At 51.9% G+C, this 25,975-nt stretch overlaps 7 protein-coding genes across 7 annotated transcripts; 4 read left to right on the top strand and 3 right to left on the bottom strand.

Moving 5' to 3' along the window:
* Window positions 1-81: 81 nt before the first annotated feature.
* On the top strand, window positions 82-888 carry COX6 (Cytochrome c oxidase subunit 6; the record flags this gene model as incomplete). The annotated part of the gene is made up of 4 exons (XM_051435342.1): window positions 82-245; window positions 373-418; window positions 521-638; window positions 770-888. 4 exons carry the CDS (start codon window positions 82-84, stop codon window positions 886-888), a joined length of 447 nt encoding a protein of 148 aa, XP_051291366.1.
* A 991-nt stretch (window positions 889-1,879) lies between these two features.
* On the top strand, window positions 1,880-13,480 carry J4E90_005789 (uncharacterized protein; the record flags this gene model as incomplete). The annotated part of the gene is made up of 3 exons (XM_051435341.1): window positions 1,880-1,934; window positions 2,015-2,172; window positions 2,222-13,480. 3 exons carry the CDS (start codon window positions 1,880-1,882, stop codon window positions 13,478-13,480), a joined length of 11,472 nt encoding a protein of 3,823 aa, XP_051291365.1.
* Window positions 13,481-14,773: 1,293 nt separating this feature from the next.
* J4E90_005788 (uncharacterized protein) lies at window positions 14,774-16,163 on the top strand (the record flags this gene model as incomplete). The annotated part of the gene is made up of 2 exons (XM_051435340.1): window positions 14,774-15,167; window positions 15,229-16,163. 2 exons carry the CDS (start codon window positions 14,774-14,776, stop codon window positions 16,161-16,163), a joined length of 1,329 nt encoding a protein of 442 aa, XP_051291364.1.
* A 123-nt stretch (window positions 16,164-16,286) lies between these two features.
* J4E90_005787 (uncharacterized protein) lies at window positions 16,287-17,276 on the bottom strand (the record flags this gene model as incomplete). The annotated part of the gene is made up of 1 exon (XM_051435339.1): window positions 16,287-17,276. The coding sequence occupies one exon, from the start codon at window positions 17,274-17,276 to the stop codon at window positions 16,287-16,289; it is 990 nt and encodes a 329-aa protein (XP_051291363.1).
* Window positions 17,277-17,932: 656 nt separating this feature from the next.
* Window positions 17,933-18,330, bottom strand: J4E90_005786 (uncharacterized protein; the record flags this gene model as incomplete). Its single annotated transcript, XM_051435338.1, has 2 exons — window positions 17,933-18,206; window positions 18,272-18,330. The coding sequence occupies 2 exons, from the start codon at window positions 18,328-18,330 to the stop codon at window positions 17,933-17,935; spliced, it is 333 nt and encodes a 110-aa protein (XP_051291362.1).
* A 2,497-nt stretch (window positions 18,331-20,827) lies between these two features.
* On the top strand, window positions 20,828-22,070 carry J4E90_005785 (uncharacterized protein; the record flags this gene model as incomplete). The annotated part of the gene is made up of 2 exons (XM_051435337.1): window positions 20,828-20,836; window positions 21,198-22,070. 2 exons carry the CDS (start codon window positions 20,828-20,830, stop codon window positions 22,068-22,070), a joined length of 882 nt encoding a protein of 293 aa, XP_051291361.1.
* Window positions 22,071-23,823: 1,753 nt separating this feature from the next.
* Window positions 23,824-25,306, bottom strand: J4E90_005784 (uncharacterized protein; the record flags this gene model as incomplete). Its single annotated transcript, XM_051435336.1, has 4 exons — window positions 23,824-24,154; window positions 24,214-24,715; window positions 24,770-24,901; window positions 24,976-25,306. The coding sequence occupies 4 exons, from the start codon at window positions 25,304-25,306 to the stop codon at window positions 23,824-23,826; spliced, it is 1,296 nt and encodes a 431-aa protein (XP_051291360.1).
* Window positions 25,307-25,975: the final 669 nt, after the last annotated feature.

Here is a 25,975-nt window from a genome sequence, read left to right as displayed (position 1 = left end):
ATCGACACACTGCCGGCTACGCACGCCCAGCAGCCCCGAATCCACCTCCCGTAGCTTGCCAGTAGCTCTTCAAATCGCAACATGTCCTTCGTCCGCGCCGCGTCGAAGGTCAGCCGAGTGGGCGTGCGAGTCCCGGCCTACCGAGCAACCCCCGTTGCGTTGAACACCCAGCGTGCTTTCTCGCAGTCGGCCGTCCGCAAGAGCGATGCGCATGCCGAGGAGACATTCGAGGAATTCACCGCCAGGTACGACCAATCCGAGGAGGGGCTGTAGAGTCGGACGGGCAGGAGTCATGTGGACATCATGGACAGCCATTGAGCGCCATTGATGATATCAGGAGCTCCATCGCTGACTTGTGTTTCTTCGATACAGATATGAGAAGGAATTCGAGAAGGTCAACGACGTTTTCGAGCTTCAGGTACGTTGTTGTCTCCACGATGTGACCCCACCGATCTCACCCGACACGGGTTGGGCAACTGTAGGATGCCACGAACAGAGGCAATAGGCTGACAATCGCCAGCGAAACCTGAACAACTGCTTCGCCTACGATCTCGTTCCCTCAACCACCGTCATCACCGCCGCTCTCCGCGCTGCCAGGCGCGTGAACGACTTCCCCTCAGCTGTCCGGGTTTTCGAGGGTACGTCTTCTACTACGTTCCCAATATCAGTTCTGTCTCTTTTTACACAAGAGGGAACCATACGGACTCTGGAATACGCTACTTCGGCATCCGGCCAACCTTGAGACGTTGATTACTAACATACGTCACAGGTATCAAGTTCAAGGTCGAGAACAAGGGTCAATACGCAGAGTACCTCCAGGAGCTCGAGCCCATACGCGAGGAGCTCGGCATTCCTCTCAAGGAGGCCATGTACCCCGATGAGAAGTAGAGATCAGAAGATCAGGCTGCGCATATTCGTTGTCCCCAAGTTCTCGCCCCCACATTTTGACATCGAATACCATGGTGCGCCTCTCCAACAATGTAAATGTCAACCTTTCCATTTCTTATCTTAGACGGAAGACCGGACGTGGATGCGTGGCCTTGTATAACTATGGTGATGTTCTCTGTTTCACACAATATAACGCCAGAATTGAATATGACTGGGAGGTTATGAAGGGTGAGTCAAGCGACGGCAGGTAGTTGGATAGATGTACAGTGTTTGTATCTTGCGTCAGGTCCCATTTGACCCGTGAACTTCTGAATGCAGTGTTCGTCGTGATCTTAGTCCGCCGAAGCATGCACTGGAAGGAATGCGTTGCCGTCGCGGCTCTGCAGGAGTTTCGCACATGCATTTTGCAGATGGTGGCGCGATGAATCGCGTTCAATAATATCCATCACGTCCCAAATCACATAAGAAGCACACATCAACACCAGGTTGCCAAAACCAGCTGAAGTCTGGTGTAGAGAGATGACTGTTGGATATATGCCGGACATGGTTTGGAAGGTGCCACCCGCACGGCGCACAGGGGTGGCGCCAACCAATGAGAGCGACGCGCTAAGTTTTGGGGGTCGGCGTGCCTCCCTCGCTCGTCAGCTCCAGGCTAAGTGCTCTGCAGAAGCTCATCCATCACTCCAAGTCGCGACTCCATACCCGCACTCGGGACGCGCCCTCGCCCCACCACCAGGCCTCACTTCCACAATAACGATTGTAATGACCATATAGGCCATCTCGCCTGCACCTTCCTTTTCAAAATTTAATATTCGACACAGCAGCGACCTGCACCCGATTCCACACACCACCGCGTGCCACCGAGACCAATGCGCCTGTCTTCCGCTACATTGATCGCGCCACATACTGGATAGCTGCGCCATTGCAGGGCACAGTCTACGAGGACTTCGACAAGGTGGAGGAGCGGCTATAGGCTGCACGCAACATCGCCATGGCGACTCACAACTTCGAGGCTATGGCCTCCAAGTTGGACGACCCAAACTCTGGTACACATTACATTGCACGCGCTGCATGCCCACAACATGCGCGCGCATCATCACAAGAGAACATAGGCTGACTGGCGCAGATCTCAGAGTCAAGGGCACCCAGGCGATTGAAATCCGGGACAACATTGAGAACTACTGCCAAGGGCAGCAGTACGCCTCGTTCTTGAATCACCTCGTCCCTGTGTTCCTCAAGATATTAGATGGCAACCCGGTCTTCATTTCCACGTCGCCCGAACAGGTGAGCGCACAACTTGCGACAACTCTACAGCCTTCTGACTCAGAAACAGCGCATACGGAACTGTGTCCTCGAGATCCTGCACCGTCTTCCGATGAACCCGACCGAAGCCATAGAACCGCACGCGGCCAAGATCGTCGACAAACTCATGAGCTTGGTGAAGCTGGAGAACGAGGACAATGCGGTTCTGTGCATGAAGACCATCATGGACTTTCAGCGCCACCAAACCAAGGCGCTCGCGGACCGAGTTCAGCCATTCTTGGATCTGATTCAGGAAATGTTCGAGACGATGGAGCAGGCGGTGCACGATACCTTCGACAGCAACACGACAGCTTCGGCCTCGCAAGGCGTCCCTTCCACCCCGAACAACCACCAATTCTCCCAGTCCCCACGCCCGAGCTCGCCAGCGACCGCCCTCACATCTGGTTCCGCAGGCGATATCGGATCGGAACACCAGCAAACGCGTATGCTGCTCAAGGGAATGCAGTCGTTCAAGGTCCTCGCAGAGTGTCCAATAATTGTGGTATCTCTGTTCCAGGCCTACAGGAACTGTGTGAACAAAAACGTGAAACTTTTTGTACCACTGATCAAGAACGTACTTTTGCTCCAGGCGAAGCCACAAGAGAAGGCACATGAGGAGGCCAAGGCGCAGGGCAAAATCTTCACTGGTGTCAGCAAAGACATTCGCAATCGCGCGGCATTTGGCGACTTCATAACAGCTCAGGTTAAAACCATGAGTTTTCTGGCTTACCTACTTAGGGTGTATGCAAACCAGCTGAACGACTTCCTTCCGACCCTTCCTGATATCGTCGTCCGACTGCTCAAGGACTGTCCACGCGAAAAGTCCGGCGCACGGAAAGAGCTACTAGTCGCTATTAGGCATATCATCAACTTCAACTTCCGCAAAATCTTCCTCAAGAAGATTGACGAGCTACTGGACGAGAAGACATTGATCGGGGATGGCCTGACAGTGTACGAGACCATGCGTCCGCTCGCATACAGCATGCTGGCCGATCTGATCCACCATCTGCGAGAATCTCTGTCGAAAGAGCAGATTCGACGCACAGTTGAGGTTTACACGAAGAATTTGCACGACACATTTCCCGGAACCAGCTTCCAGACCATGAGCGCGAAGCTTCTGCTGAACATGGCAGAGTGCATCGCGAAATTGGAACCTAAGGAGGACGCGCGATACTTCTTGATCATGATACTGAATGCCATCGGTGACAAGTTCGCGGCAATGAACCGACAATACCACAACGCTGTCAAGCTCTCAGCTCAGTACAGCCAACCGTCCATTGATGCGGTCGACGAGAACCACATGGCTGTCCAGGAAAACCCCCCGGATTGGGACGAAATCGACATTTCCAACGCGACACCCATCAAGACGTCCAACCCACGAGACCGGAGCTCCGATCCCATTGCCGACAACAAGTTTCTGTTCAAGAACCTGCTCCATGGGCTGAAGAATCTGTTCTATCAGCTAAGAGCCTGCAACCCAGCCAAGATCAAGGACGAGATTGATCCGACCAACGCGTCTGCAAACTGGCATGAAGTGTCGTTTGGCTACAACGCGGAAGAGGTGGAAGTTCTTATCAAGCTTTTCCGCGAAGGTGCCAAGGTGTTCCGTTACTACGGTACTGAAAAGACCCCTGAAACACAAGGCTTGTCACCGGGAGATTTCATGGGCAACCAGCATATGATGTCGAGTGGCAAGGAAGAGAAGGACCTTTTGGAGACGTTTGCAACTGTCTTCCACCACATCGATCCAGCCACGTTCCACGAAGTGTTTTCATCCGAGATACCCCATTTGTACGATATGATGTTCGATCACCCGGCGTTACTTCACGTTCCACAGTTCCTTCTCGCTTCCGAGGCTACATCACCCAGCTTTTCGGGGATGCTGTTGCAATTTCTTATGGACCGAATCGAAGAGGTTGGCACTGCCGATGTGAAGAAGTCCTCCATCCTCCTTCGCCTCTTCAAACTTTCCTTCATGGCCGTTACGCTCTTCTCTGCCCAGAATGAGCAAGTGCTATTACCACACGTCAGCAAGATCATAACGAAGTCGATTCAGCTGTCCACGACTGCCGAAGAACCCATGAATTACTTCCTCCTGCTTAGGTCATTATTCAGAAGTATTGGTGGCGGTAGATTCGAGCATCTGTACAAAGAAATCCTTCCCCTGCTGGAAATGCTACTCGACGTGCTCAACAACCTTCTTTTGACGGCGCGCAAGCCGGCTGAAAGGGATCTCTTCGTTGAACTATCTCTCACAGTGCCGGCACGACTTAGTAACCTGTTGCCACATCTCAGTTACTTGATGAGACCACTGGTCGTTGCTCTGCGTGCTGGCTCGGATCTTGTCGGTCAGGGTCTTCGTACTCTAGAGCTCTGCGTGGATAATCTCACCGCGGACTATCTGGACCCGATCATGGCTCCAGTCATCGACGAGCTGATGGCTGCACTATGGGAGCATCTGAAGCCTAACCCGTACAGCCACTTCCACGCTCATACCACGATGCGCATTCTTGGAAAGCTTGGCGGACGCAATCGCAAGTTCATCACTGGCCCACCAGAACTGGATTTCAAACCGTACTCTGATGATCAGTCGTCTATTGACATCCGACTCATTGGATCTACCAAAGATCGCGCCTTCCCCGCAGCGATAGGCATCGACACCGCCATCGCGAAGCTCCACGAAATTCCAAAGACTCCAGCAGCCAAGAAGTCTGACACGTTCCATAAGCAACAGGCTCTTCGCCTCATCACCGCACATACGAAGCTGCTGGTCGGTTTCGACAGCTTGCCAGAAGACTTCGCCCAGCTAGTACGCCTGCAAGCGAACGACTTGTGTGCCAAGAAGTTCGATGTGGGATACGACATCCTCACCGCATCAGAGCGCGAAAAGTCCATCACCAAGAAGACTGTAGAACAGGAGACTCTCAAGAAACTGCTGAAGGCGAGCATCTTTGCTGTTTCAGTACCGGAGCTGAAGTCGGAAGCGGAGGCTCTGGTAAGCAACTTGGCAAAGCACTTCACGCTTCTGGAGCTCGGAACGCAATTTGCCACTCTGAAACACAAGAACAAGCCGTTCGACGTGCATTCAGGAGAAGGGCCTGTCGTGATTGAGAGCGATGTCATCTCTGAAGCTATTGGGGAGTCTCTGGCGTCAGAACACGGCGCAGTGCGGGACGCTGCTGAGCAAGCCATCATCACAATGCGCGACGCTACGAAGGCAATCTTCGGCAATGATAGTTCCTTGGACAAGTTCGTGTTCTTCAATGAGCTGTCAAGTACGTTTTGCCACAATTGTCACGCCGATGACTGGTTCATGAAGTCTGGCGGAACTCGGGGTATTGAAATCATGATCAAACAACTGGGTCTTCCCCAATCATGGCTCGTACCCCGCCATTTCGAACTTGTTAGGGCACTCAACTTTGTCATGAAGGACATGCCTATCGATCTCGACTCGAAGACGCGCATACAAGCAGAAGGTCTCATCCAAGACCTCATCCGACGCTGTCACAAGAAGACGACCAAGGAAGATTTCGATAAGGGCAACAATATTACCCTGAAGCTCTGCCAACAGCTCGTGGGTGATCTCTCGCATATGAACAAGAGTGTGCGCGATGCAACCCAGAAAGCGTTCCAGGTGTTGTCAGATGTGACCGAGTTGAGTGTCAGCGATCTCATCACGCCGGTGAAGGACAGACTCATCTTGCCGATTTGGACGAAGCCGCTGCGAGCACTACCGTTCAGTATTCAGATTGCCTATATCGACGCGATCACTTTCTGTTTGAAGCTCAAGAACAACATCCTCGAGTTCAACGAACAGCTGACGAGATTATTGATGGAGTCTTTGGCACTAGCCGACGCCGAAGACGAGCATTTGGCAAGCAAGCCTTTTGAGCAGCGGAACGCAGATCACATCGTCAACCTGCGAGTTGCATGCATCCGCCTCCTCTCCACCGCTCAAACTTTCCCTGAGTTTAGCACGACTCCGCCGAACCAGACCTTCCTCCGCATTATCGCTGTCTTCTTCAAGTGCCTATATTCGAAGTCTCCAGAAGTGATTGAGGCGGCGAACATCGGCTTATCTGGCGTTATCTCAGCCACAAACAAACTGCCCAAAGATGTCCTCCAGAGTGGACTCCGTCCTATCCTTGTCAACCTTCAGGATCCAAGAAAGCTCTCTGTGGAGAACCTTGACGGTCTGGCACGGTTGCTAAAGCTCCTCACAAACTACTTCAAGGTAGAGATTGGGACACGTCTCCTTGATCACCTCAAGAGCATTGCGGACCAGAACAGCCTACAGAAGATCTCGTTCACCATGATCGAGCAGAACCCCAAGATGAAGATCGTCACCGGTATCTTCAACATCTTCCACCTGCTCCCGGCGGCCGCTGCGACGTTCCTCAAGCAAATCATCGAGAAGGTTATCGAGCTTGAGACGGCACTTAGAAGGACGCACTACAGCCCGTTCAGAGAGCCGTTGATCAAGTACCTCTGTATGTATCCCAAGGAGGCTTGGGACTATTTCGCACCCAACTTGAAGGACCAGACCCAGGGACGCTTCTTTGCACAGCTACTCGAGAACCCAGCAAGCGAAGTACTTCGTAAGCAGGTGACAGAAGACGCGTCTGGCTTCCTGAGCGCCATGAACCCTGAGGGTACCGAGAAGGAGAAGTGCCAGGCTCAACTCAACGGTATTCACATTGCGTACGCTCTCAGCCAATCCGAAGAGACGAGTAACTGGCTCGTTTCGAACGAAGAGCTGCGAAAGGGTCTGTTCGATGCAGCCAGGGGACTGGAGAAGAAGCTCAGGGTGAACACCCTCGACTCGGAGCTACGTCTGGCAACAGAACAAGCTGGTGATCAGATCATGATCATCTTCACCACGTACCTGCAACAAGAACCGAACAATCTGGATTTCTTCTTCGAAGTAGTAGATGCTGTCACATCTGAGGAGCTGAAAGCCTCACCGCGCCTGTTCGACTTCATCTATGACCAGATCATCTCCAGTGAGTCTGTGGATTACTGGAAAACGATTGTGAACAAGTGTATCGATCTGTACACTTCCCGTAACTCTTCCCAGAAGACGAAGACGTTCATCTTCCGCTACATCGTCAACCCCATCTTCGCCATGGATGTGAAACGCAACTGGGACAGCCTGTTCGGCCCAAAGGCCAAAGGTACCAAGTTCATGGACAAGGCCATGACTGAGGCAATCCACAGCCGGCTATGGAAACCGCAGTCCACCCTGGAGCTCTCAGAAGACACGGCCCAGCTTGGTGTCGACCACTCACGGATGGAGCTCCTTCAGCTCACCACACTCCTCCTCAAGCACTACCCCGGGATGATACAAGATGCTCGCAAAGACGTCATCAAGTTTGCCTGGAACTACATCAAGCTTGAAGACATCATCAACAAGTACGCAGCTTACGTGCTCATTGCCTTCTTCATCGCTGCATTCGACACTCCTGTCAAGATCGCCGTTCAAGTCTATCAAGCCCTTCTCAAAGCACACCAAAACGAGGGTCGATCCTTGGTAATGCAGGCGCTTGAGCTTATGGCTCCTGTTCTGAAGAAGCGAATGCCCGGTGGTGACGCCAAGATGCCTCGCTGGATCCAGTATCCTCGCAAGATTCTATCTGAAGAAAGCTCGAACTTGCAGCAGCTGATGAGTATCTTCAATTTCGTGGTTCGTCATCCGGACTTGTTCTACGAAGGTCGTGAACATTTATCCTCCATCATCATTACGGCGTTGTCAAAAATTGCGCAACCTCCGAATCCCTCGACCGATGCAAAGAAGCTCGCGTTGAATCTCATCAGCCTAATCAGAACATGGGAAGAACGTACAGCAAGCGAGAGCGCCGGTCCTGTCGAACGTCCATCTCAGTCGCCTCAAGCACTAAAGAGACGAGCAGACGGGTCGGCAGTAGTCACCAACTCTTCATCGAGGGGTTTCGTGGCCGGACCTGGCATTCGTATGATGCTTATCAAGTACTTGATTCAGTTCATCGCCTACCTTCCAGAACGCTTCCCTGTGGCTTCACCAAAATCCAAGGACCCCACAGCGGTTACCACTACCACACCACAACCTGCAGAGATATGCAAGAAGGCTGTACAGTTATTGCACGACTTGCTCTCGCCGCGATTATGGAGCGATGTGGACCTAGATCTCATGCTCAGCAAGAAGATCGAGGAGATCTTGTTGACCGAGATGAAGCAAGAGGATAAGCCGGAAGTGTTCAGCACACGCATGATCAACACGCTCCAGATTGTAAAAGTCATTGTGAATGTTAAGTCGGATGAGTGGGTGCTGCAGCGCATCCCCCAATTCCAGAAGATCCTGGAGAAGCCAATTCGCTCTGAGAACCCCGACGTGCAGGCCAGTCTTCACGCAACCGACGAGTCGGACGACGGCACAATGAAGCTGAAGCCCATCCTCAAGCGCATCCTCGAGGTCATGCCTGAGCCTGTTACGGATGATGAAGGCAACATTGAAGAGTCGCCCTCTACCGAGTTCGTAAACTTCCTTGGTACGATTGCTACGGAAGCTCTCTCCAATAGCTCCTACGTCAGTGCTATCAACATCTTGTGGACTTTGTGCCAAAAGCGGCCTGAGGAGATCGATCAACACATTCCACAGGTCATGAAGGCCTTCCAGGGCAAGATGGCCAAGGACCACCTTGCCGGCACCAGCGGCATTCCAGGACAGCCAGTACCACCTGCTATGCGCCCCGAAGGAGCCAACCCACCTACTGACCCTCGTGAGGTCGAGATTCAGACTGATCTGGTACTGAAGACAGTTGACATCCTTGCTGCGCGCATGAATGAGCTTGGCGAGAACCGAAGGCCATATCTCAGCGTGCTGGCTTCACTTGTTGAACGATCTCAGACCAACTCTGTCTGTATGAAGGTACTAGATCTCGTCGAAGAATGGATCTTCCACTCCACCGAGCCGGTGCCCACACTTAAGGAGAAGACGGCAGTCCTAAGCAAGATGTTGCTCTTCGAGCACCGCGCCGACACTTCGCTACTGACTCGCTTCTTGGACCTGGTAATTCGTATCTACGAGGACCCCAAGATCACTAGGAGTGAGCTTACCGTACGGATGGAGCACGCATTCCTGATTGGTACTCGAGCGCAGGATGTTGAGATGCGCAACCGATACATGACCATCTTTGATAAGAGCTTGAGTCGCACAGCAGCCAGTCGCCTGAGCTACGTGCTTGCGTCCCAGAATTGGGATACACTCTCCGACAGCTACTGGCTCAGTCAAGTCATCCACTTGATGTTTGGATCGGTCGAAATGAACACGCCGGCACAGCTTCATTCGGAAGATTTCCGTCTCATGCAACCCACCGCTTTATTTGGTTCATATGGCAGGGATCCGAGGATCGCCGACGTCATGGTTGATGACGAACTGGAGAATCTTGTAAACGGTCATCGCCGCTTCTGCAATCAATTGGCCGACATCAAGATCAAGGACATCTTCGAACCACTTGGTCACCTACAACACACCGATAGTAACCTTGCTCATGACATCTGGATCGCTTTCTTCCCGCTGGCATGGACGGCGCTTACGAAGGATGACCAGAGCGATCTCGAGAAGGGTATGGCCGCACTGCTCACCAAGGACTACCATTCTCGTCAACTCGACAAACGACCCAACTGTGTTGCGACCATGCTTGACGCCATCGTCCATGCTAGACCGCGAGTTAAGTTCCCGCCTCACATCATGAAGTACCTCGCTCAGACCTACAACGCATGGTACACGGCTGCTGTCTACATGGAAGACTCCGCTATCTCACCTGTCGTGGATGTCGAGAAGCTACGCGAGAGCAACCTGGACGCCTTACTGGAAATTTACAGTGGCCTACAAGAGGATGACCTGTTCTACGGAACATGGCGGCGACGTTGCCAATTCATAGAGAGCAACGCTGCTCTATCATACGAGCAGTGCGGCATCTGGGACAAGGCACAGCAGATGTACGAGGCTGCCCAGATCAAGGCCCGCACCTCAGTTCTGCCGTTTAGTACCGGAGAGTACATGCTTTGGGAGGATCACTGGGTGATTTGCGCGCAGAAGCTTCAGCAATGGGAGATCTTGAGCGACTTTGCCAAGCACGAGAACTTCAACGATCTTTACCTGGAATCAACCTGGCGCGTATTCGATGCTTGGCAGAATGCTGAGACCCGCGAGCAGCTTGATGCAACCATCAAAGCTGTCAGCGACGCGCCCACACCACGACGAGTATTCTTCCAAACTTTCATGTCTCTTCTCAAGCTTCACAACAAGCAAGAATCGCAACCGGAGTTCCATCGACTGTGCGATGAATCCATTCAACTTTCGATCAGAAAATGGCACCAGTTGCCCAGACGCATTACCCAGGCCCATATCCCGCTACTTCAACACTTCCAGCAGCTTGTCGAACTTCATGATGCCAGTGTTATCTGCCAGAGTCTTGCCCAGACTACGCAAGTCAACCTTGATGTCAAATCTCAAGAGCTGAAGCTGCTCCTCAGCACTTGGCGCGACCGCTTACCGAACTTTTGGGACGACATCAACGCGTGGCAAGACTTGGTAACCTGGCGACAACACATCTTCCAGTTGATCAACGGCGTCTACCTCAACCTCCTCCCGCCGACTCAGAACAACGCTAGCGGCAACTCCTTTGCCTACAGAGGTTACCACGAGACGGCATGGATCATCAACCGCTTCGCGCACGTCGCACGCAAGCACAACTTGCCAGAAGTCTGCATCAACCAGCTTGGACGTATCTACACCCTCCCAAACATCGAGATTCAAGAAGCTTTCCTCAAGTTGCGCGAACAGGCCAAGTGTCACTACCAGATCAAGGCCGATCTCAACAGTGGGCTGGACGTGATCAACAACACCAACCTGAACTACTTTGGACCCAACCAGAAGGCAGAGTTCTACACGCTCAAGGGTATGTTCTTGGCCAAGCTGGGTCAGAAGAACGAAGCCGGCGAGGCATTCGGTACCGCGTTGTACTTCGATATCAAGCTCCCGAAGGCGTGGGCGGAGTGGGGCCGATACAACGACATGCTCTTCAAGGAGGAGCCGCAGAATCTGGAGAGGGCCGAGGCAGCACTCAGTTGCTATCTCGAAGCAGCCAGCCAGTTCAAGAACGCCAAGTCAAGGAAATTGTTGGGACGTGTGTTGTGGTTGCTCAGTTTGGACAATCCGGAGAGGAAGTTGGCGGAGAAGTTCGAGGAGTTCAAGGGTGATACACCGGCATGGTATTGGATAACTTACATTCCACAGTTATTGAACAGTTTGTCACGACAAGAGGCGCCGATCGCCAGATCCATTCTCGGCAAATTGGCGAAGACGTATCCTCAGGCATTGTACTGCCATCTTCGAACAACGCGAGAGGATATGGCGGTTCTCAAGAAGACGCACGAGCAGAAGGAGGCAAAAGAGAAGGCTGCAAAAGCCAAGCAACAACAGGGGCAAGGGTCGCCCGCAACGAAGCAGGCTTCGCCAGAAACCAGGCCCGGATCCAGCACCGGCAGCCGGCCAACAACCGCAGGTGCGGATATTAAGGCTGCTGCGACCGGCACGCCCAACGGCACTGTCAAGACAGAAACTGCTACGCAAGATGGTGCACCAGCCCCTAGCGACGCAGCCCCAGCGCCGAAGAAGCCGTGGGATCATGTCGAAGAGATCAGCGCTATCCTCAAAACGGCTTTCCCTCTCCTCGCTCTCTCCATGGAGACGATGCTTGACCAGATCCAGAAGAACTTCAAGTGCCCACCTGACGAGGATGCGTATCGACTCATCGTTGCTCTGCTCAACGATGGTCTGTCATATGTCGGTCGCCAGCCTAACCTATATGCGAGGGAGATCAAGCTACCGCAATCAACCGAAGCAAACATAACACGTTTCGCCGAGTCGGTCCTCCCACCTCACATTCGCAAGGCTTTCGAAAAGGACTTTGTTACCAACAAGCCAACGATGTACGAGTACATTCAGAAGCTACGCACATGGCGAAATCGCTTCGAGGAAAGGCTCGATCGCAGGAAGCTCACAGTTCCGCTCGAACAGTATACGCATCAGCTTAGTGAGTTCCGCTTCCTCAAGTTCGACGATGTGGAAGTGCCTGGGCAGTACCTGCAACATCGCGACAAGAACTCCGACTTTGTGCGCATTGAACGCTTCCTGCCAGATGTGGAACTGGTGCGTGGTGTCGGTATTTGCCATCGCCGTCTCAAGATCCGTGGTCACGATGGAAGCGTGCACCCCTTCGCTATTCAGTTCCCGGCTGCTAGAAGTTCCAGGCGCGAGGAGCGTATCCTACAACTCTTCCGCATCTTCAACGGCATACTGGCTAAGCGCAAGGAGAGCCGGCGAAGAAATTTGCAGTTCCATCTTCCGCTTATGGTACCGATTACCCCTAGTGTGCGTATGGTACAAGACGACCCTTCATATATCAATATGCAAGGTATTTACGAGGATTACTGCCGGAAGAATGGTATCAATAAGGATGAACCCGTGCTCTTCAGCATCGAGAAGCTGCGAGCACTCCAGCCAGTAAGTTTTTCAAACGCGCATGCAAGCCGCCAGTCTCTGACCCAACCCCAACAGAAGAACCTTGATCACGCCAACAGCATTCGCCTCGAGACATTCGCTGCTGTGCAAGAGAAATACGTGCCCCCGACGGTCATCCAAGACTACTTCCGTGCTACCTTCCCCACCTTCGCCGACTTCTGGCTCTTCCGCCGTACCTTCAGCTACCAACTCGCTGCGCTCACGTTCATGACCTATGTCATGCATATGAATACGCGCTTCCCCCAGAAGATCAGCGTCTCGCGCTCTAGCGGCCGCATTTGGGGTTCCGAGCTGATTCCGAGCATGGCAGTTGGCAAGCCCATCTTGCACAACTCGGAACCAGTACCTTTCCGCCTCACACCCAACCTACAAACTCTCATGGGGCCGTTGAATCTCGAAGGCATCTTCGCTCCTAGTGTCATGACAGTCGCGCGCTGTTTGATCGAACCCGAGGGCGAGCTAGAGATGCAACTCAGCATCTTTATGCGCGATGAGATGAATCACTGGTTCACCTCGCAGCACAAGGCCAGCCAGCTTACTCCCGAGGTGCTCAGGGAGAGTGTGCAGAGTAATAGCGATCTGGTAGTCAAGAGGGCCAGCGCGATTGGCAGCCTGCCCACGGGCGCCAATCTACCTGCGAACCAGACAGTAGTGGACTTGGTGGCTGTTGCGGTGCATCCGGCTAAGTTGAGTCAGTGCGATCCGCTCTGGATGGGTTATTTGTAAGGGTATGAGTTCATTGAGGAGATGGTGTTTGGTGTTTTGAAAAAGGGTTTATTGAATGCTTTACGGGAACTTTGATGGGCAAAAGAAGAGAGCATTGAGGACTTTGGGTATTTCATATTTATGTTGCGTTTGGTATGCAAGGCGTTGATATAAACGGTCAGGGAGGTATAGCTGTTAGGTTTATTCGGACAAACTTGCTCTTTTAGCTTCTTATCTGTATGTTTTGCGGCACATGCCTCGTGCGACATGGCGTTGTACTAGTAGATATTTTGTATGGAATACAGTTGCATGTACCTATATCTTGACGAATGGTTCGTTGTGCATTATGGCGATAGATCTTGGCCCTGGTTGCCCTGTCTTGCTTTCGCGGATGTGCTGTGCGGCGTAGTTACACCTATCAAAGATACGATAAATGAACTCGTCGTGAGTTGGGCGAGATGCGACTCGTCTCGTTCCGATCGATTCCGAGCGTTCCGATGTCAACGCGTCACCCGTTGAAGCGAACCTACATGGACAGCTCCATTCCCAGCCACCATCTTTCTCTAAGGATGAATCTACTCAGCAGTGTCAACACATATTTCGCTGCTTGCGATACGTTTTTTTTCGGGACATTTTGCTACGGAAGGAACTCATCAAATGGCCTCGGCGCACGTTGCTCCTTCATGAGTTGTGAACCCGTGTTTCCACGAATCCCTTCCTAGCTGACGACATCGGCTTCGTCCCGCACCTGTTCATCTCCACGAACACCCAACAGATAGTAATCCATCAATCAATCAGGCAAAGCGGCCTCAAGGCCTGCGCCACCGAAGTTCGAGGTGCACACGTTGAAACACGTTTATACTAAGCATTACGACAAGCATTACCGACATGACGGTCGTCGGCTCGCTTGCTTCAGGCGTGTTCGCGATAGATGAGCTGACGCGCGCTCTAGCATGCTTTTGGGAATTTCGGACAATTTATCTGCCTTCCACGGGGGATAAGCATACTGCCATGGCGCCAATACGGTCTGCTGGATCAGTAAACATAACGGCAGCGTGGTGCTTCTCGTCGCAGCCTTTGGATTTTCCGGGGGTGCAACATAGGGGCGCTATCATTTCTGCGGGCCCACCAGGGACATGAGATTGGCATCGATCTGTGCTAGGATTTGCAGATGGCCTTCGTGTCTAGCCTCACCATCCACGTATATCCCACTCTACTCTCAGGCTTCGATTTTCTCACTCTTCAGTCTTGTTTTCGTTGTCGCTCGTTTTCACTCCAGTCATTCGTTCCTGTTGAGCAGGTCTTTCATTCACGATGCATTTTTCGCAATTTCTGCTTGCGGCGGCTGCTATTGCACCGGCACTCGCACAGCTGTCGGGCAAGGTCGGGCCTTTAACCACTCACGCGGCCAAAACGGCTAAGAAGAGCTGCAACGTTATGGATTATGGCGCGAAAGCGGATAAGTCCACAGATCTTGGACCAGCCCTTCTCAAGGCATTCAGTGCTTGCAAGGCAGGTGGTACTGTCGTTGTTCCTTCCGGAGACTATGCCTTGAACACCTGGGTTACGTTTGAGGGTGGCAAGGCGTGGGCGCTGCAGCTTGACGGCATCATCTATCGCACGGGTACCGAAGCTGGGAATATGCTGTTCATCAGGAATGCCAACGACTTCGAGATGTTCAGCAGCACTGGCAAGGGTGCTATTCAAGGTACGCAAGGATGCTATTCGAGATCGGTCATGTTCCGTCACAGTGCTGATCACAATTGCAGGCAATGGTTACCAAGACCACAAGAACGGCAAGCGAAATGGCGCGCGTCTTCTTCGCATTGAGAAATCGAACAACTTTGGGATCCACGACATAGTTCTTGTCGACGCGCCCATGTTCCACTTCGTAATCAACAACTGCACGAACGGCGAAGCCTACAACATGGCGATCCGTGGAGGCGACTGGGGTGGTCTCGACGGTGTCGATGTCACCTGTACCAACTGCTGGGTACATGACATCATGGTGACTAACAAAGACGAGTGCGTTACCGTAAAGTCGCCTTCCAAGAATGTCCTAATTGAGAGCATCTACTGCAACTGGAGCGGTGGCTGCGCCATGGGCTCTCTCGGCGCTGACACAGCCATCTCCTCCGTTGTATACAAGAACATCTACACCTGGAAATCTAACCAGATGATGATGGTCAAGTCTAACGGTGGTAGCGGCTACGTCGAAGATGTTGTTTTCGAGAACTTCATCGGTCACGGCAACGCCTGGTCTCTAGATATCGACCAAAAGTGGGCTTCGATGAGCACTATTGCTGGCAATGGCGTGCAGTTGAGCAACATGACATTTAAAAATTGGAAGGGAACAGTCGAATACGGTCTGAACCGCGGGCCTGTCAAAGTCGTCTGCGCAGAAAAGGCGCCTTGCACAGACATCACCATTGAGGATCTGGCTATGTGGACTGAGAAAGGCAGCAACAACATCTATCAATGCCAGAATGGTTACGGTAGCGGATTTTGCTTGAAGAAGGGAAGTGGGAGCGCTTATCCAGCCACTACCAGCACTCAAACTGCCGCACCCACTGGTTACTCTGCACCTACTATGAAAGAGAACCTCCAGACTGCGTTTGGTACAGCCAGTCCCATTCCTATTCCTACGATGCCGGCAAGCTTTTACCCAAACACACCACCGATCACGAAACTTGCTGGCAATTAACTCCACATCGCCGAGCACTCCATTTTCGCTATTGTTGACTTCATAAATTTGTACATATTCACTTCTGTTCACAATCCTACATATTCAACCCAAATGCCGAGAGCCTCTATCACATACGTGAATCTACTCAAACGCCCATTTTGGCAGTGGTTTCCCGTCGCCGCCACTGTATGAGCGCCACTCCTGGTAGCCTTCCCAAACCACCACAGGTAAAATTTCTTGATCCGGTCGGTCACTTGGATCAGGCTCCAAGCATTCCCCAACTAGCGACCCGAGTTCCAACTGGAAGTAATTAGAGTATCCTACTGGATCGCACTCTGGATCGAGAACATCCATGTTGGGACGCTGTCGCATTTGTCCCAGGCAGAGCAAAATCAGACCGAGTGCATATATGTCTCCTCTTTCGCTGTAGGTAGACTCCGGAGGCTCGAAGGCTACGTTTTCCCAAGCGAGTATCTTTGCGGCTTGGTTGTTCAAACTAATATCCGTAGACTTTACACTGCAGCCAAAGTCGCAGAGTACTATAATCGGGTATCCATTCATCATGTCGTCAGCTAGAGGTCTAGGCCATGTCATCAAGATGTTGGCTGGCTTTAGATCGCGATGACGAATGGCGTTCCAACCACGCACGCGGCCCTCTACTGGTCGGCCCTGCATAGCGTAATCGCGTGTCTTTTTGTAATCCTGACCCGTCCAAAGATAGCAGAGAGCCTGTGAAATATCCCAGAAAACCTTCCAAAAGAAACCTTCGTCTGGGAGATGCATCTTGCGTTCTTTGTACCGCATAATTAGCGCATCCAAAGAACCGAGCTCGCAGTGCTGCATCCAGATTGAACCATACGTGTGATCAAGATCTGCTGTGTCGCTATCCATGATTGATACAATGTTTGGATGATTCCGGCATTGTTCCATGGTGGCAATCTCGCTGTGGATCGAATGGACACCATTTTGGTACGCAGTCACGCGCTTTTCGACGCATGTTTCGTTCAAAGGGCGATACTTCACAACGTAGACACCGACGTTCTGTTTGCCACCGTGGAAGCCTTGCGGAGCCTCTTCGAGTACGACATATTTGTCGCGCACGGACGTCTTGACCATGTCTTTGGAGGACATGGGTTGGTCTGTGAGACTTGCTTTACTTTTGGTGCCTGGGTTACTGGTGGGAAAGAATAGATCAGCAAATATGGAATGATATTTACTATGAACACCAATCATTGTGAGAGCTGGAATGACAGCTGTGAGTTGACGGGTCGTCTTGTTATCAACGTCTACATGTACAGCGATGTAGTGATAAATCTAGCCAGTGTGAGCTTGACACGCGTACGGTCGATATTGCCACGCTGGGTAGGCATTCATCAGTTCAGTCGATCTTGGTACGAAAATGGCGCTAGAGCCGCTTTGATTGCTTGAATACAGACAGTATCAATGTGATTCTATAACATGAGACTAAATACGTGACGTGCTCTACTTTTGCTAGCAATATATCCATGCCTTTTGCGTACAAATCGAATTCGCGAAAAGATCTTGGTCAGTGGGCCGCGCCCCCCAGCGCTCACACTAAGCCCCACAAGCTATATCGGTCGGCGTGTTTGATGGGCTCACGATGAAATCGTCGTACGCGACGAGGCTTCCACTGTGGGGTGTGAGCTGGGGTAGTCCGCTGGCGTCCTTGGTAACGGTAAAGCGGGTCGAGTAGCTGCGGGAGTTGCATCGTTAGTATACTCCATCAGACTAGTACAATGCTCACGGAGTTGTGACTTTGGAACGTACTAGGCCTGAGAGCAGTTTCCACCATCGTATCTCGTCTCGATAACACCAAGCACCTGGTATGTCTTCTCTGCGCTCGTTTCCGAGTCGACAGTAGTCACGTTGGGCAGATGATTCCAAAGCTTGTTGCCTGCTACGGGGAGAAGCTCCTCCTTCAGCGCGACAATCTCTTCAGCGCCAGTGGCAGTGTTCTCAAGAACAATGAGCTGCCCGTTGGGTGTGAAGAAATCGGTAAAAGTGCTTGTAGCGGACGGGTCCTCCGCGGAGGCGTAGAGCCTACAAGTTTGGGTTAGTGCTCTAGTCGTTCTTGCCGTTTACGGGAGAATCATGGGATATCGTACTCTTTGACGAAGGACTCAAAACCCACTTCGACCCCGGATCCTGTGGAGTACTGAGTCATTTCGACTGATGCTGCTACGCCCAAGAGGCAAACAGGGGTGATAAAAGAAGAGAGCTTCATTGCTGCTTTTGCTGCGTGCTTGTGGAATGTTTTGTAAGGTGATGGGAGAGTTGATCGTAGAATGATTCATAACCTGTAGCTTTTATACCTATTCATATTGCACATGAGTTGGCCTACTCCACAACGAAGTAAAATAGTACTCAACCATACCCTCTCCGAAGCAATACCGTGGCTAGCGATAGCAGCTTCACCGCTGCTACGCATGGATACAAACACCAGTCTGCTTAACGCATGCCGTCTGGTTGGTGAGTGAAAGTTCGCTGGCAAGACTGAGATAGCGATGCAGCCAGTCAGTCATGAGCAACGAAGAAGTCGGGTTTTTCTTCGAACAGTACGACCTTAATTGATTTTGCTGCTTTCAAAGGGGAAGTCACATTCGCTAGCCACTGTATTCGAAATGCTATGGCCTAAGCATTCTACGAGATCTGGTCGGGCCGGCGCGGCGGTATATCCACATCGTGAAGGAAATTCGGCCGGGGAAAATTTATAGGTTGCGTCACTTGCTTGAGACGTCTTACCTTCTTGCACAGGGAGACAATAGAGAGAAGAACCCGATAGCTCATCTTTTTCTTGGACAAGATTGTGCTTCGTAACAACCCTAGGGTGATGTTGAGGGGCGTCGCCACGGTTTGGAATTTGAGCCCATTGACGCCTGGGCAATGATCACCGTCCAGCTTGTGGGCCACGATGCCTTGGCTGGACGTTCGAGCCACGATTGAAGGCCGTGTCGTGAAGAAAATTCTCCACAAAGATAACACAGGTGGGTGGTAGTCGTCTTGAAGGTGGGCCCTGTTCGTGATCATGGGACCTTCTGGCTTTCGCGCGCGAGCCTGTCCAATCATTTCGCAACCATGAGGCATGCTCATACTTGTGCCGCTTCGACCATATATAGCCTGGAGTGTCGTGTTAGCAGCTCATGGGCCGCAAGCGTGAATTTCGATGCCATGGAGCTGGGGCATCATGGGTAGAGAGGGAATGTGCCTCGCGCCTTATTCAAGGTACAAACTGAAATACTGGGTTGCGATAAAGTCAACGAGCTTCCAAGGCAACGTGTACTTCTAGGTTGGGAGGCACCTAGGTAGGTATTCATCTTTTCCCATAGATTTTGTGCTCGCCTCTTTGGATAGGTGCATTACAGCTATGTTAACCAACCAGCGGGCAAGCTGTTTCGCAAGCTATGGAGAGACTGAGGTGAAGCATGGCAGCGTACCTTGGGAACTCGGCGCATTCTTTCGAAGATCAGTGGTGTCCAGCCGCCTCGACCGGGTAGGGCTGCCGGTAGATTTGCGATTGCGCAACAGAGCTAAAGACGTCGGGCGCCGAACGATTGCGCCATGGTATTGACCTTCCTGATGCTCGTTCTATCGTTCATACGGGTGTCGGCGTGTCTTCGTGATGCAGTGGGCCACGTATCGATTGCATTGCTGATCGGCAGGTGCAGAAGGATGGCACACTTGGGCACGGGCTAGTACGAGAGAATAGCAGACCGCTCTTGTGTTATGACATCTTCGCGCGCGACAACGTATTTCCCGTCGGTAACGGTAGTCAATGACGAAGTGAGTGAATGCGATGCGACGGGGGACCAATTTTCCCCATGGGATGTGGTGGAAAATGAGCCGGCATCTTAATTTGGGGTAGATCTAAAGGAATTGCCGATTGCGGGGTTGCTGCAGGAACGCGGAACCTAAAGCTGTACGTCATCTTCGGTACCTGGCGACGGCATGGAAGCTTGTCACCGCACTGTAGCACATGTATATATTCTGGCTATGCGACTATGATGTCGTTGCGTTTAGAGTTTCCAACTAGTACCTAGCAACGTTACCGCTGCTTTCACCATGCGACTCTTCACCCCAATCACTGCACTTGCTGCTGTTACTACCTTCACAATGGCACAAAGCGCACCAGAACCACCTCAGATGACCCTAATTTACCACATGGAAGCGCTCCTGGGAGAAAGATTCTCGCTCGGTTCTATTCCAACCGGGCAAGAACGCATAGTCATCCCTATCGTTGGAGGCACTTTCAAGGGCCCAAGAATAAGTGGTGAGTAGTCCTCTTGGCCTAAACATGTCATCGTGTTTCAAAGATCATGAGAGAAGGCTGGGATATCTCTTCGACAGCTCGTGCCTCGTGCTCTTATGTATCATGACGTCATGTCACTCACATCTTGTAAGGCAAAGTTCTCAATCTCGGCGCGGACTGGCGCCTTACGGACGCGCAAGGCGCTTTCCGACCAGACGCCCGATACAATATCCAGACCGATGACGGAACCTTCATATACGTTCAGACGATAGGACTCCCACCCGCTGCGGATGGTGCCCCCACGATGTTGCGAGGACAATTTGAAACCGACACAAACGGAACTGCTGCGTGGTTGAACGATGTGGCTGCTGTAGGCGTCCTCAGAAGGAACGGAACGTCGAGTGTGATAATCGACATGTGGCAGGTACGTGGAGGGGAAAGAGAACAAGACGAAACTAAGGCTAATAAGCTCAGGCATCTCCACCTGCATAGCGGTCAGGCTTTTTTGTTGAAAATAAAAATAGAATCTAGATCGAAATCATTGTGCAATACTTGATGCTGATTTCTCTTTTCACAATCCGGATGCGGGTGGCGGTTGTGGCTCACCCTGTGGCTGGTGGCCGAAAATTGACGCCGACCTCGCTCTTCCGCTAGTGCGCGTCTTCTTGCCTGTCACACCTGCATCAAACTTCACTCTATCTCGCAGCCCCCTCCGACTACTTCCGACCTCCAGGAATTCTATCATCATCTATCGTGCAATGATGACAGACATGCAACAATGGCAGATCTTACCAGCCGATCTGATAGAGCTTCAAATTGGCCAAGTTGAGCTTTTGTTGGCAATGTACCCTGACGAGATCATACTCGACGAGAACTCTCAGGGAATACTAGATATCCTGCGCGATACCGATGATGCTCGGTCCAGATCTGCAGCCAAATATACGCCGGTCATCCCAGTCATCCTTGACCTGCCAGTATCTACGCCCAACGAAGAGTCGTCGAACTCAAGGACATTGCGTCTGGATATCGGGGTACCTTTCGCATTTAGCGGTAGTGAGCCGCCTTTAGACCCACCGTCGGTAAAGGTTCGGGTGCAGCAACCGCAATGGATGAACAAGGCCGCCACGTCGCGGTTGACGTCGGACATTCCGGAAGATGAAGATCTGCTCAGTAAAATTGAGTACATCAGAGAAGCTGCAGTCGAATACCTGATGGAAATCGAGACGACAGAACTGGGGCTGGATCTTGCTACTGTGGACGCTGGACCGCTGGTAAGAGTTTGGTTCTATTTCCCATCGATCAGCACACGCTCCAAGCGCGACGATTTCATCAAGTTCGCTCCTTCTTACCAATTGACCGGCTTTCTTTACGCTGGCAAGCCAGGTCTTCTGTGCGTCGAAGGCGGATCACAAAGTATCGATGATTACATGAAGTACATCAAAACGGAAAGCTGGGGCGACATACCGGCCCATCACAAGAAAGTCAGCGAGCGACATCGAGAGCAATGTGAAAGGCGGGTCTTTCCGGACATGACTGAAATAACCGACACAGTCGGTGAGCGACGCGGTCAAAGAGTAAATAGAGGTGATATGAAGGCAATCGAGGAATGGCTTGTGGGGAGGGGACTAGGCGATGCTTTTACAAAGGTCTTAATGTAGTCCCTCTGTACTCGACCCCCACTACGGCCTCGCTACCTAACTTTACTCAAACATCCTCGACATGGAATATCAGAGTCGGAACTTCTCGCAACCCCTTCTCATCTTCATCTTCATCTTCATAGCACAAGCATACTTCCTGAATAGTCTTGTGGCCCAGTTTTGCCTTATGCTGAGCGAGCAAATGCAGTACGCCACTTCCATTGGGTGTGCCGCATAACGCCATCGCCTCTTCAGACTCTATTGGGAAAGCTATACCTGGCCATCTCGGAAGCCAGGAGTCATACGAGATTCCTGGCTTAGCTGTTTCCTGCCGTTGTTTACGAAGAGAGGCAAGGGTGATGCTACAGATGGCTCGTGTGTTCGCATTGAGAACCTGGTATCTTACTACAAGTCTTAGTTCTGGCATATACCGAGACCCAAAGTTAGTACATACATCCTTCCATTGCAAGAAAGCAACATCGGACCAATGTCGCAGCTCTGGGAGTTTGGGTACCAACGTCGCTGGATCTAGATTCCTACATGGATTCAGCATTGCTTCCGGCGTCGTGTTGCATTCTGCCAACAAGATACCGGCCTCGGGTTCTATTACGCTGTGAATATGCGCCATGGTGGCTGGATAGGTCTTACCGTCGATCGTAACGGTGTCGTCGTGATTAGTAAGGATACCAGCTGTGGTGGGAGAAGACTTGAGGGTAGGGCCTAGGGCTCGTACTAGGTTCGTAGCAGGAGTGGGATTCGGGCTAGCAAGAGTGAAAGTACACCAACCCCACATTTCCAGATCACCAACGTCCTGGAATTGGCTTTGAGGCGGGCCGTCGGTGATATCTGCGATTGTGAGAGCTAAAAGGCGTTGTCCTTTCTCGATGGCTTCCTGGTATGTCAATGCGTCTTTCCTGATTGTCCCGACTTCGGGCGTCTCATACTTATCACGCATGTCTGGAGTGTCGATATGCTAAAGCCTACAATCGAAGTTGAGCCGAGGAAGCGACCTCGCGTTTGTTAAGTAGGTACCTAGATTTCTGTACGCAACCTTGGAAGATAAATACATCACTATTCAACCTTCCAAACATCGTGAATGATTACTACCATTTCGCAAAGGTAAACACAAGACATTGCAAAAGCGCGCAATCTCATTTGCATTCGCCGCGCTTCTGATGTGTACAAAGCCATTGTGAGCTCTCTGAGGTCCCTCAACGCCACCACCTCAATCTGATGGTAACGCGTTGTAAAGCATTACCTTCCTCCTTTACAGCAAGACATCATTTGCATCTGACCAAGATGTTCAAGCTTCCCATGTCTGCAAGAGAGTGATCTTCATCCATGGATGCAGGTGCTCATGATAGAGGCGCTAGTCCGTATTCGGTAAGGCTTTCATCAGCGCGACGCGAACGCGTCCATGGGTCTCCCAACCACCTCACGCTCTGCCCTGACATCTGCGTCACGATCTCAACAGCCACCTATTCCTGTTCCTGTCGGACCTAAGCAGCTGCCTCAATTACTCATCAAGCTATATGTAGCGTAGTCTAGTAAGCAAAAGCCGATATCGATCACAATGTTGATGCGTACGATCTTCACTCAGCAATCCTCGCATTCGTGCGAGCGCAGCTGTCCACTGCGACATAAACACGCTTGCGCATCTTCAACCAAATCTTGCGAGCTCAGCCCGTTAATAGCTTATATTAGACAAGAGAAGAGAAGATAATTATGTCACTATTGTGGTATACCGCATGGCGCAGGCCATATCCTGCTTGTACTAGAGGCTTGAACCCGCCTTGCGCGCACCAGCAAAGGTGTTTTGTATACCGTCCCATAGCGGCTCGCCACCCTCGGTCATGTCCTTCCATGCTGGGCACGCGAGGCTCAACAGCGGCGACGCCAGGGTGTCCGTCACCAAGCTGATCGGGACTTCGAGGGTCGACAGCAGTGGAGAAAGCGAGTTGGGCAGGAATGTCTTGAGCAATTCGAACACGAAGCACAGGAGATTGTTGTTCTCGAGCAGGGAGGCTGCGTTAAGGACACCGCCAGTGACATTGTGGAGATCGAGGCCGGTGAAGGAGTTAACGGTGCCGGTGTTGCCGCCGATGCTATCAAGAGATGTCAGCCTATCACTCAACACTGAAGGTGGAAGATTTTGGATACGTACCTGCCAAGGACTGGATGCTTTGCGACCCACGAAATGATGTCCAAGTTCAGTGGAATGAGGCCGTACTCCACCGGCTTTCGGTACCAGTTCTCGGGGATTGTCTCGTGGCCCTTACGATACTCCAAGGTTCCGTTTGCACACTCGTAGACGGCAAAGAACTTGCGGAAGATCTCTTGGGTAAGAACACCATCGGGGTGCTCAGCTGTGTGGTTCGAGAGCAGACGACCGAGGAAGAAGTAGCCAGCGTTACGGCTGACCATGCCAGTGACGGGCCCATAATAGAAGTTGGGGTTGTGGGCGACGCTGTACTCCCAGCGGCGGGCAGCTTGGTCGGCCAGCAGATCCATGGAGAGAACACCGTTCTCATCGGCACGATCGTGGAAGTCGCGGAAAAGTGTCATGTTCATTGTCCAAGCATCACCAGTCACGTAAAGGTCGTCGCGCGTGAGCGATGAGTCCGACTCGATCCAGTTGTGCGAACCTTGAAGACCTCGAGGTTTACCTGGAGGGCGTAAGCATGAGAACACCTGGAATACGTCAGAGTGATAGTACTTACCGAGAAGACCAAGCAGGTTTCCTAGGATGTTGTTCGTGCCAGCAGTGGGGCCTCCGATGGAGAAACCAGGATCCAACGATAGTGGGTTTCCTGTCCAGACAGTACCCATGATACCGAGAACGAGAGCCAGCTCTGTGCCCATGCCCATCACTGGATATCACGCGTGTTAGAATTGGCCAGTCTACTTTGAGACGCATCAGACGAACCTTGGTTGATGGCCGCCACCACTTCCACGAAGCTGGTGACACCATCACGAGAGATGTATCCATGGTTAGCCAGAGCATTGAGTCCAGGACACGGTCCGCGCTGGTCGTCCTTCTTGGGAGCTTGGAAGGCGTGTTTGCCAGTGATGTCAATGGGTTTCTTTACATCAACGAGAAGTCTCTTGGCATGCTTGTACTCCTCCACCGATCGAATAGCCGCATTCAGCTTTTCGGGAGTGAGGCCTTCGAGGTGTCTGTGATGAAGAGATGAAGGAAAGGCATTGGCAAAAATGTTGCCCGAAAGGAGGGTGAGAAGGGAAAGCGAGAACTTCATAGCGAGCGGAATGGTTCGAAAAGATACCTGTGAGACAAACAGCCAAAGAGAGTCAAGGGAATAGTAATTAGATGGTGGTGTCTACGAGCATCATGTAAGCGTAAGCCACATGGAGATGAGCCGGCGGTGAGACGCGGACGAACTGCTGAATGCGGATGTGGCATAGCTGAGCGTTCGATTGCATCGGAGGATTTCTGGCAAAGTGACAAGCTAACCACTTTGTTTGCCCAGGCAGAGAAGCAACGACTATCATCATTAAACAATCCCAGGAGAATCGTGGGGAAGACCATGAACGACCGCGGCACGGTAAATGCCACCGAGTTTTGACTCCACTTATGCCAGGGACAGGACTGAAAGAGGACTAGACGAGAAGATCCAACACAGTCGATTTGGGATGTTGAAAAGGAGCAAGGCTGACGATACCCGAAACGTGGTCTGAAACAATTACACCCGATGCCAGGGCTCGAAAGAAAAGGAAAGAGCAGGCAGATCGCCAATAGTGGAGACGCAGTGTGAAGGTCCGATTAATTAAACGGCCCGTTCAACTGGGGCCAAGCTTATCTGTATCCAGAAAACCGAAGGTTGTGAGTTTACCCCTGCGGTCCGCTCCGGCTCCCTCAACGCTTCCAAGGTTGATGCTGTCGCCAACCGCGCTTTTGCATATAACAT

The sequence above is a fragment of the Alternaria incomplexa genome (assembly GCF_024043165.1).
Source record: "Alternaria incomplexa strain BMP 0042 chromosome Unknown scaffold_7, whole genome shotgun sequence".
NCBI classification, from domain to species: Eukaryota; Fungi; Ascomycota; class Dothideomycetes; order Pleosporales; family Pleosporaceae; genus Alternaria; species Alternaria incomplexa.
Note: the sequence above shows the minus strand (reverse complement) of the source record. Positions and strands in the feature narration are given on the sequence as shown.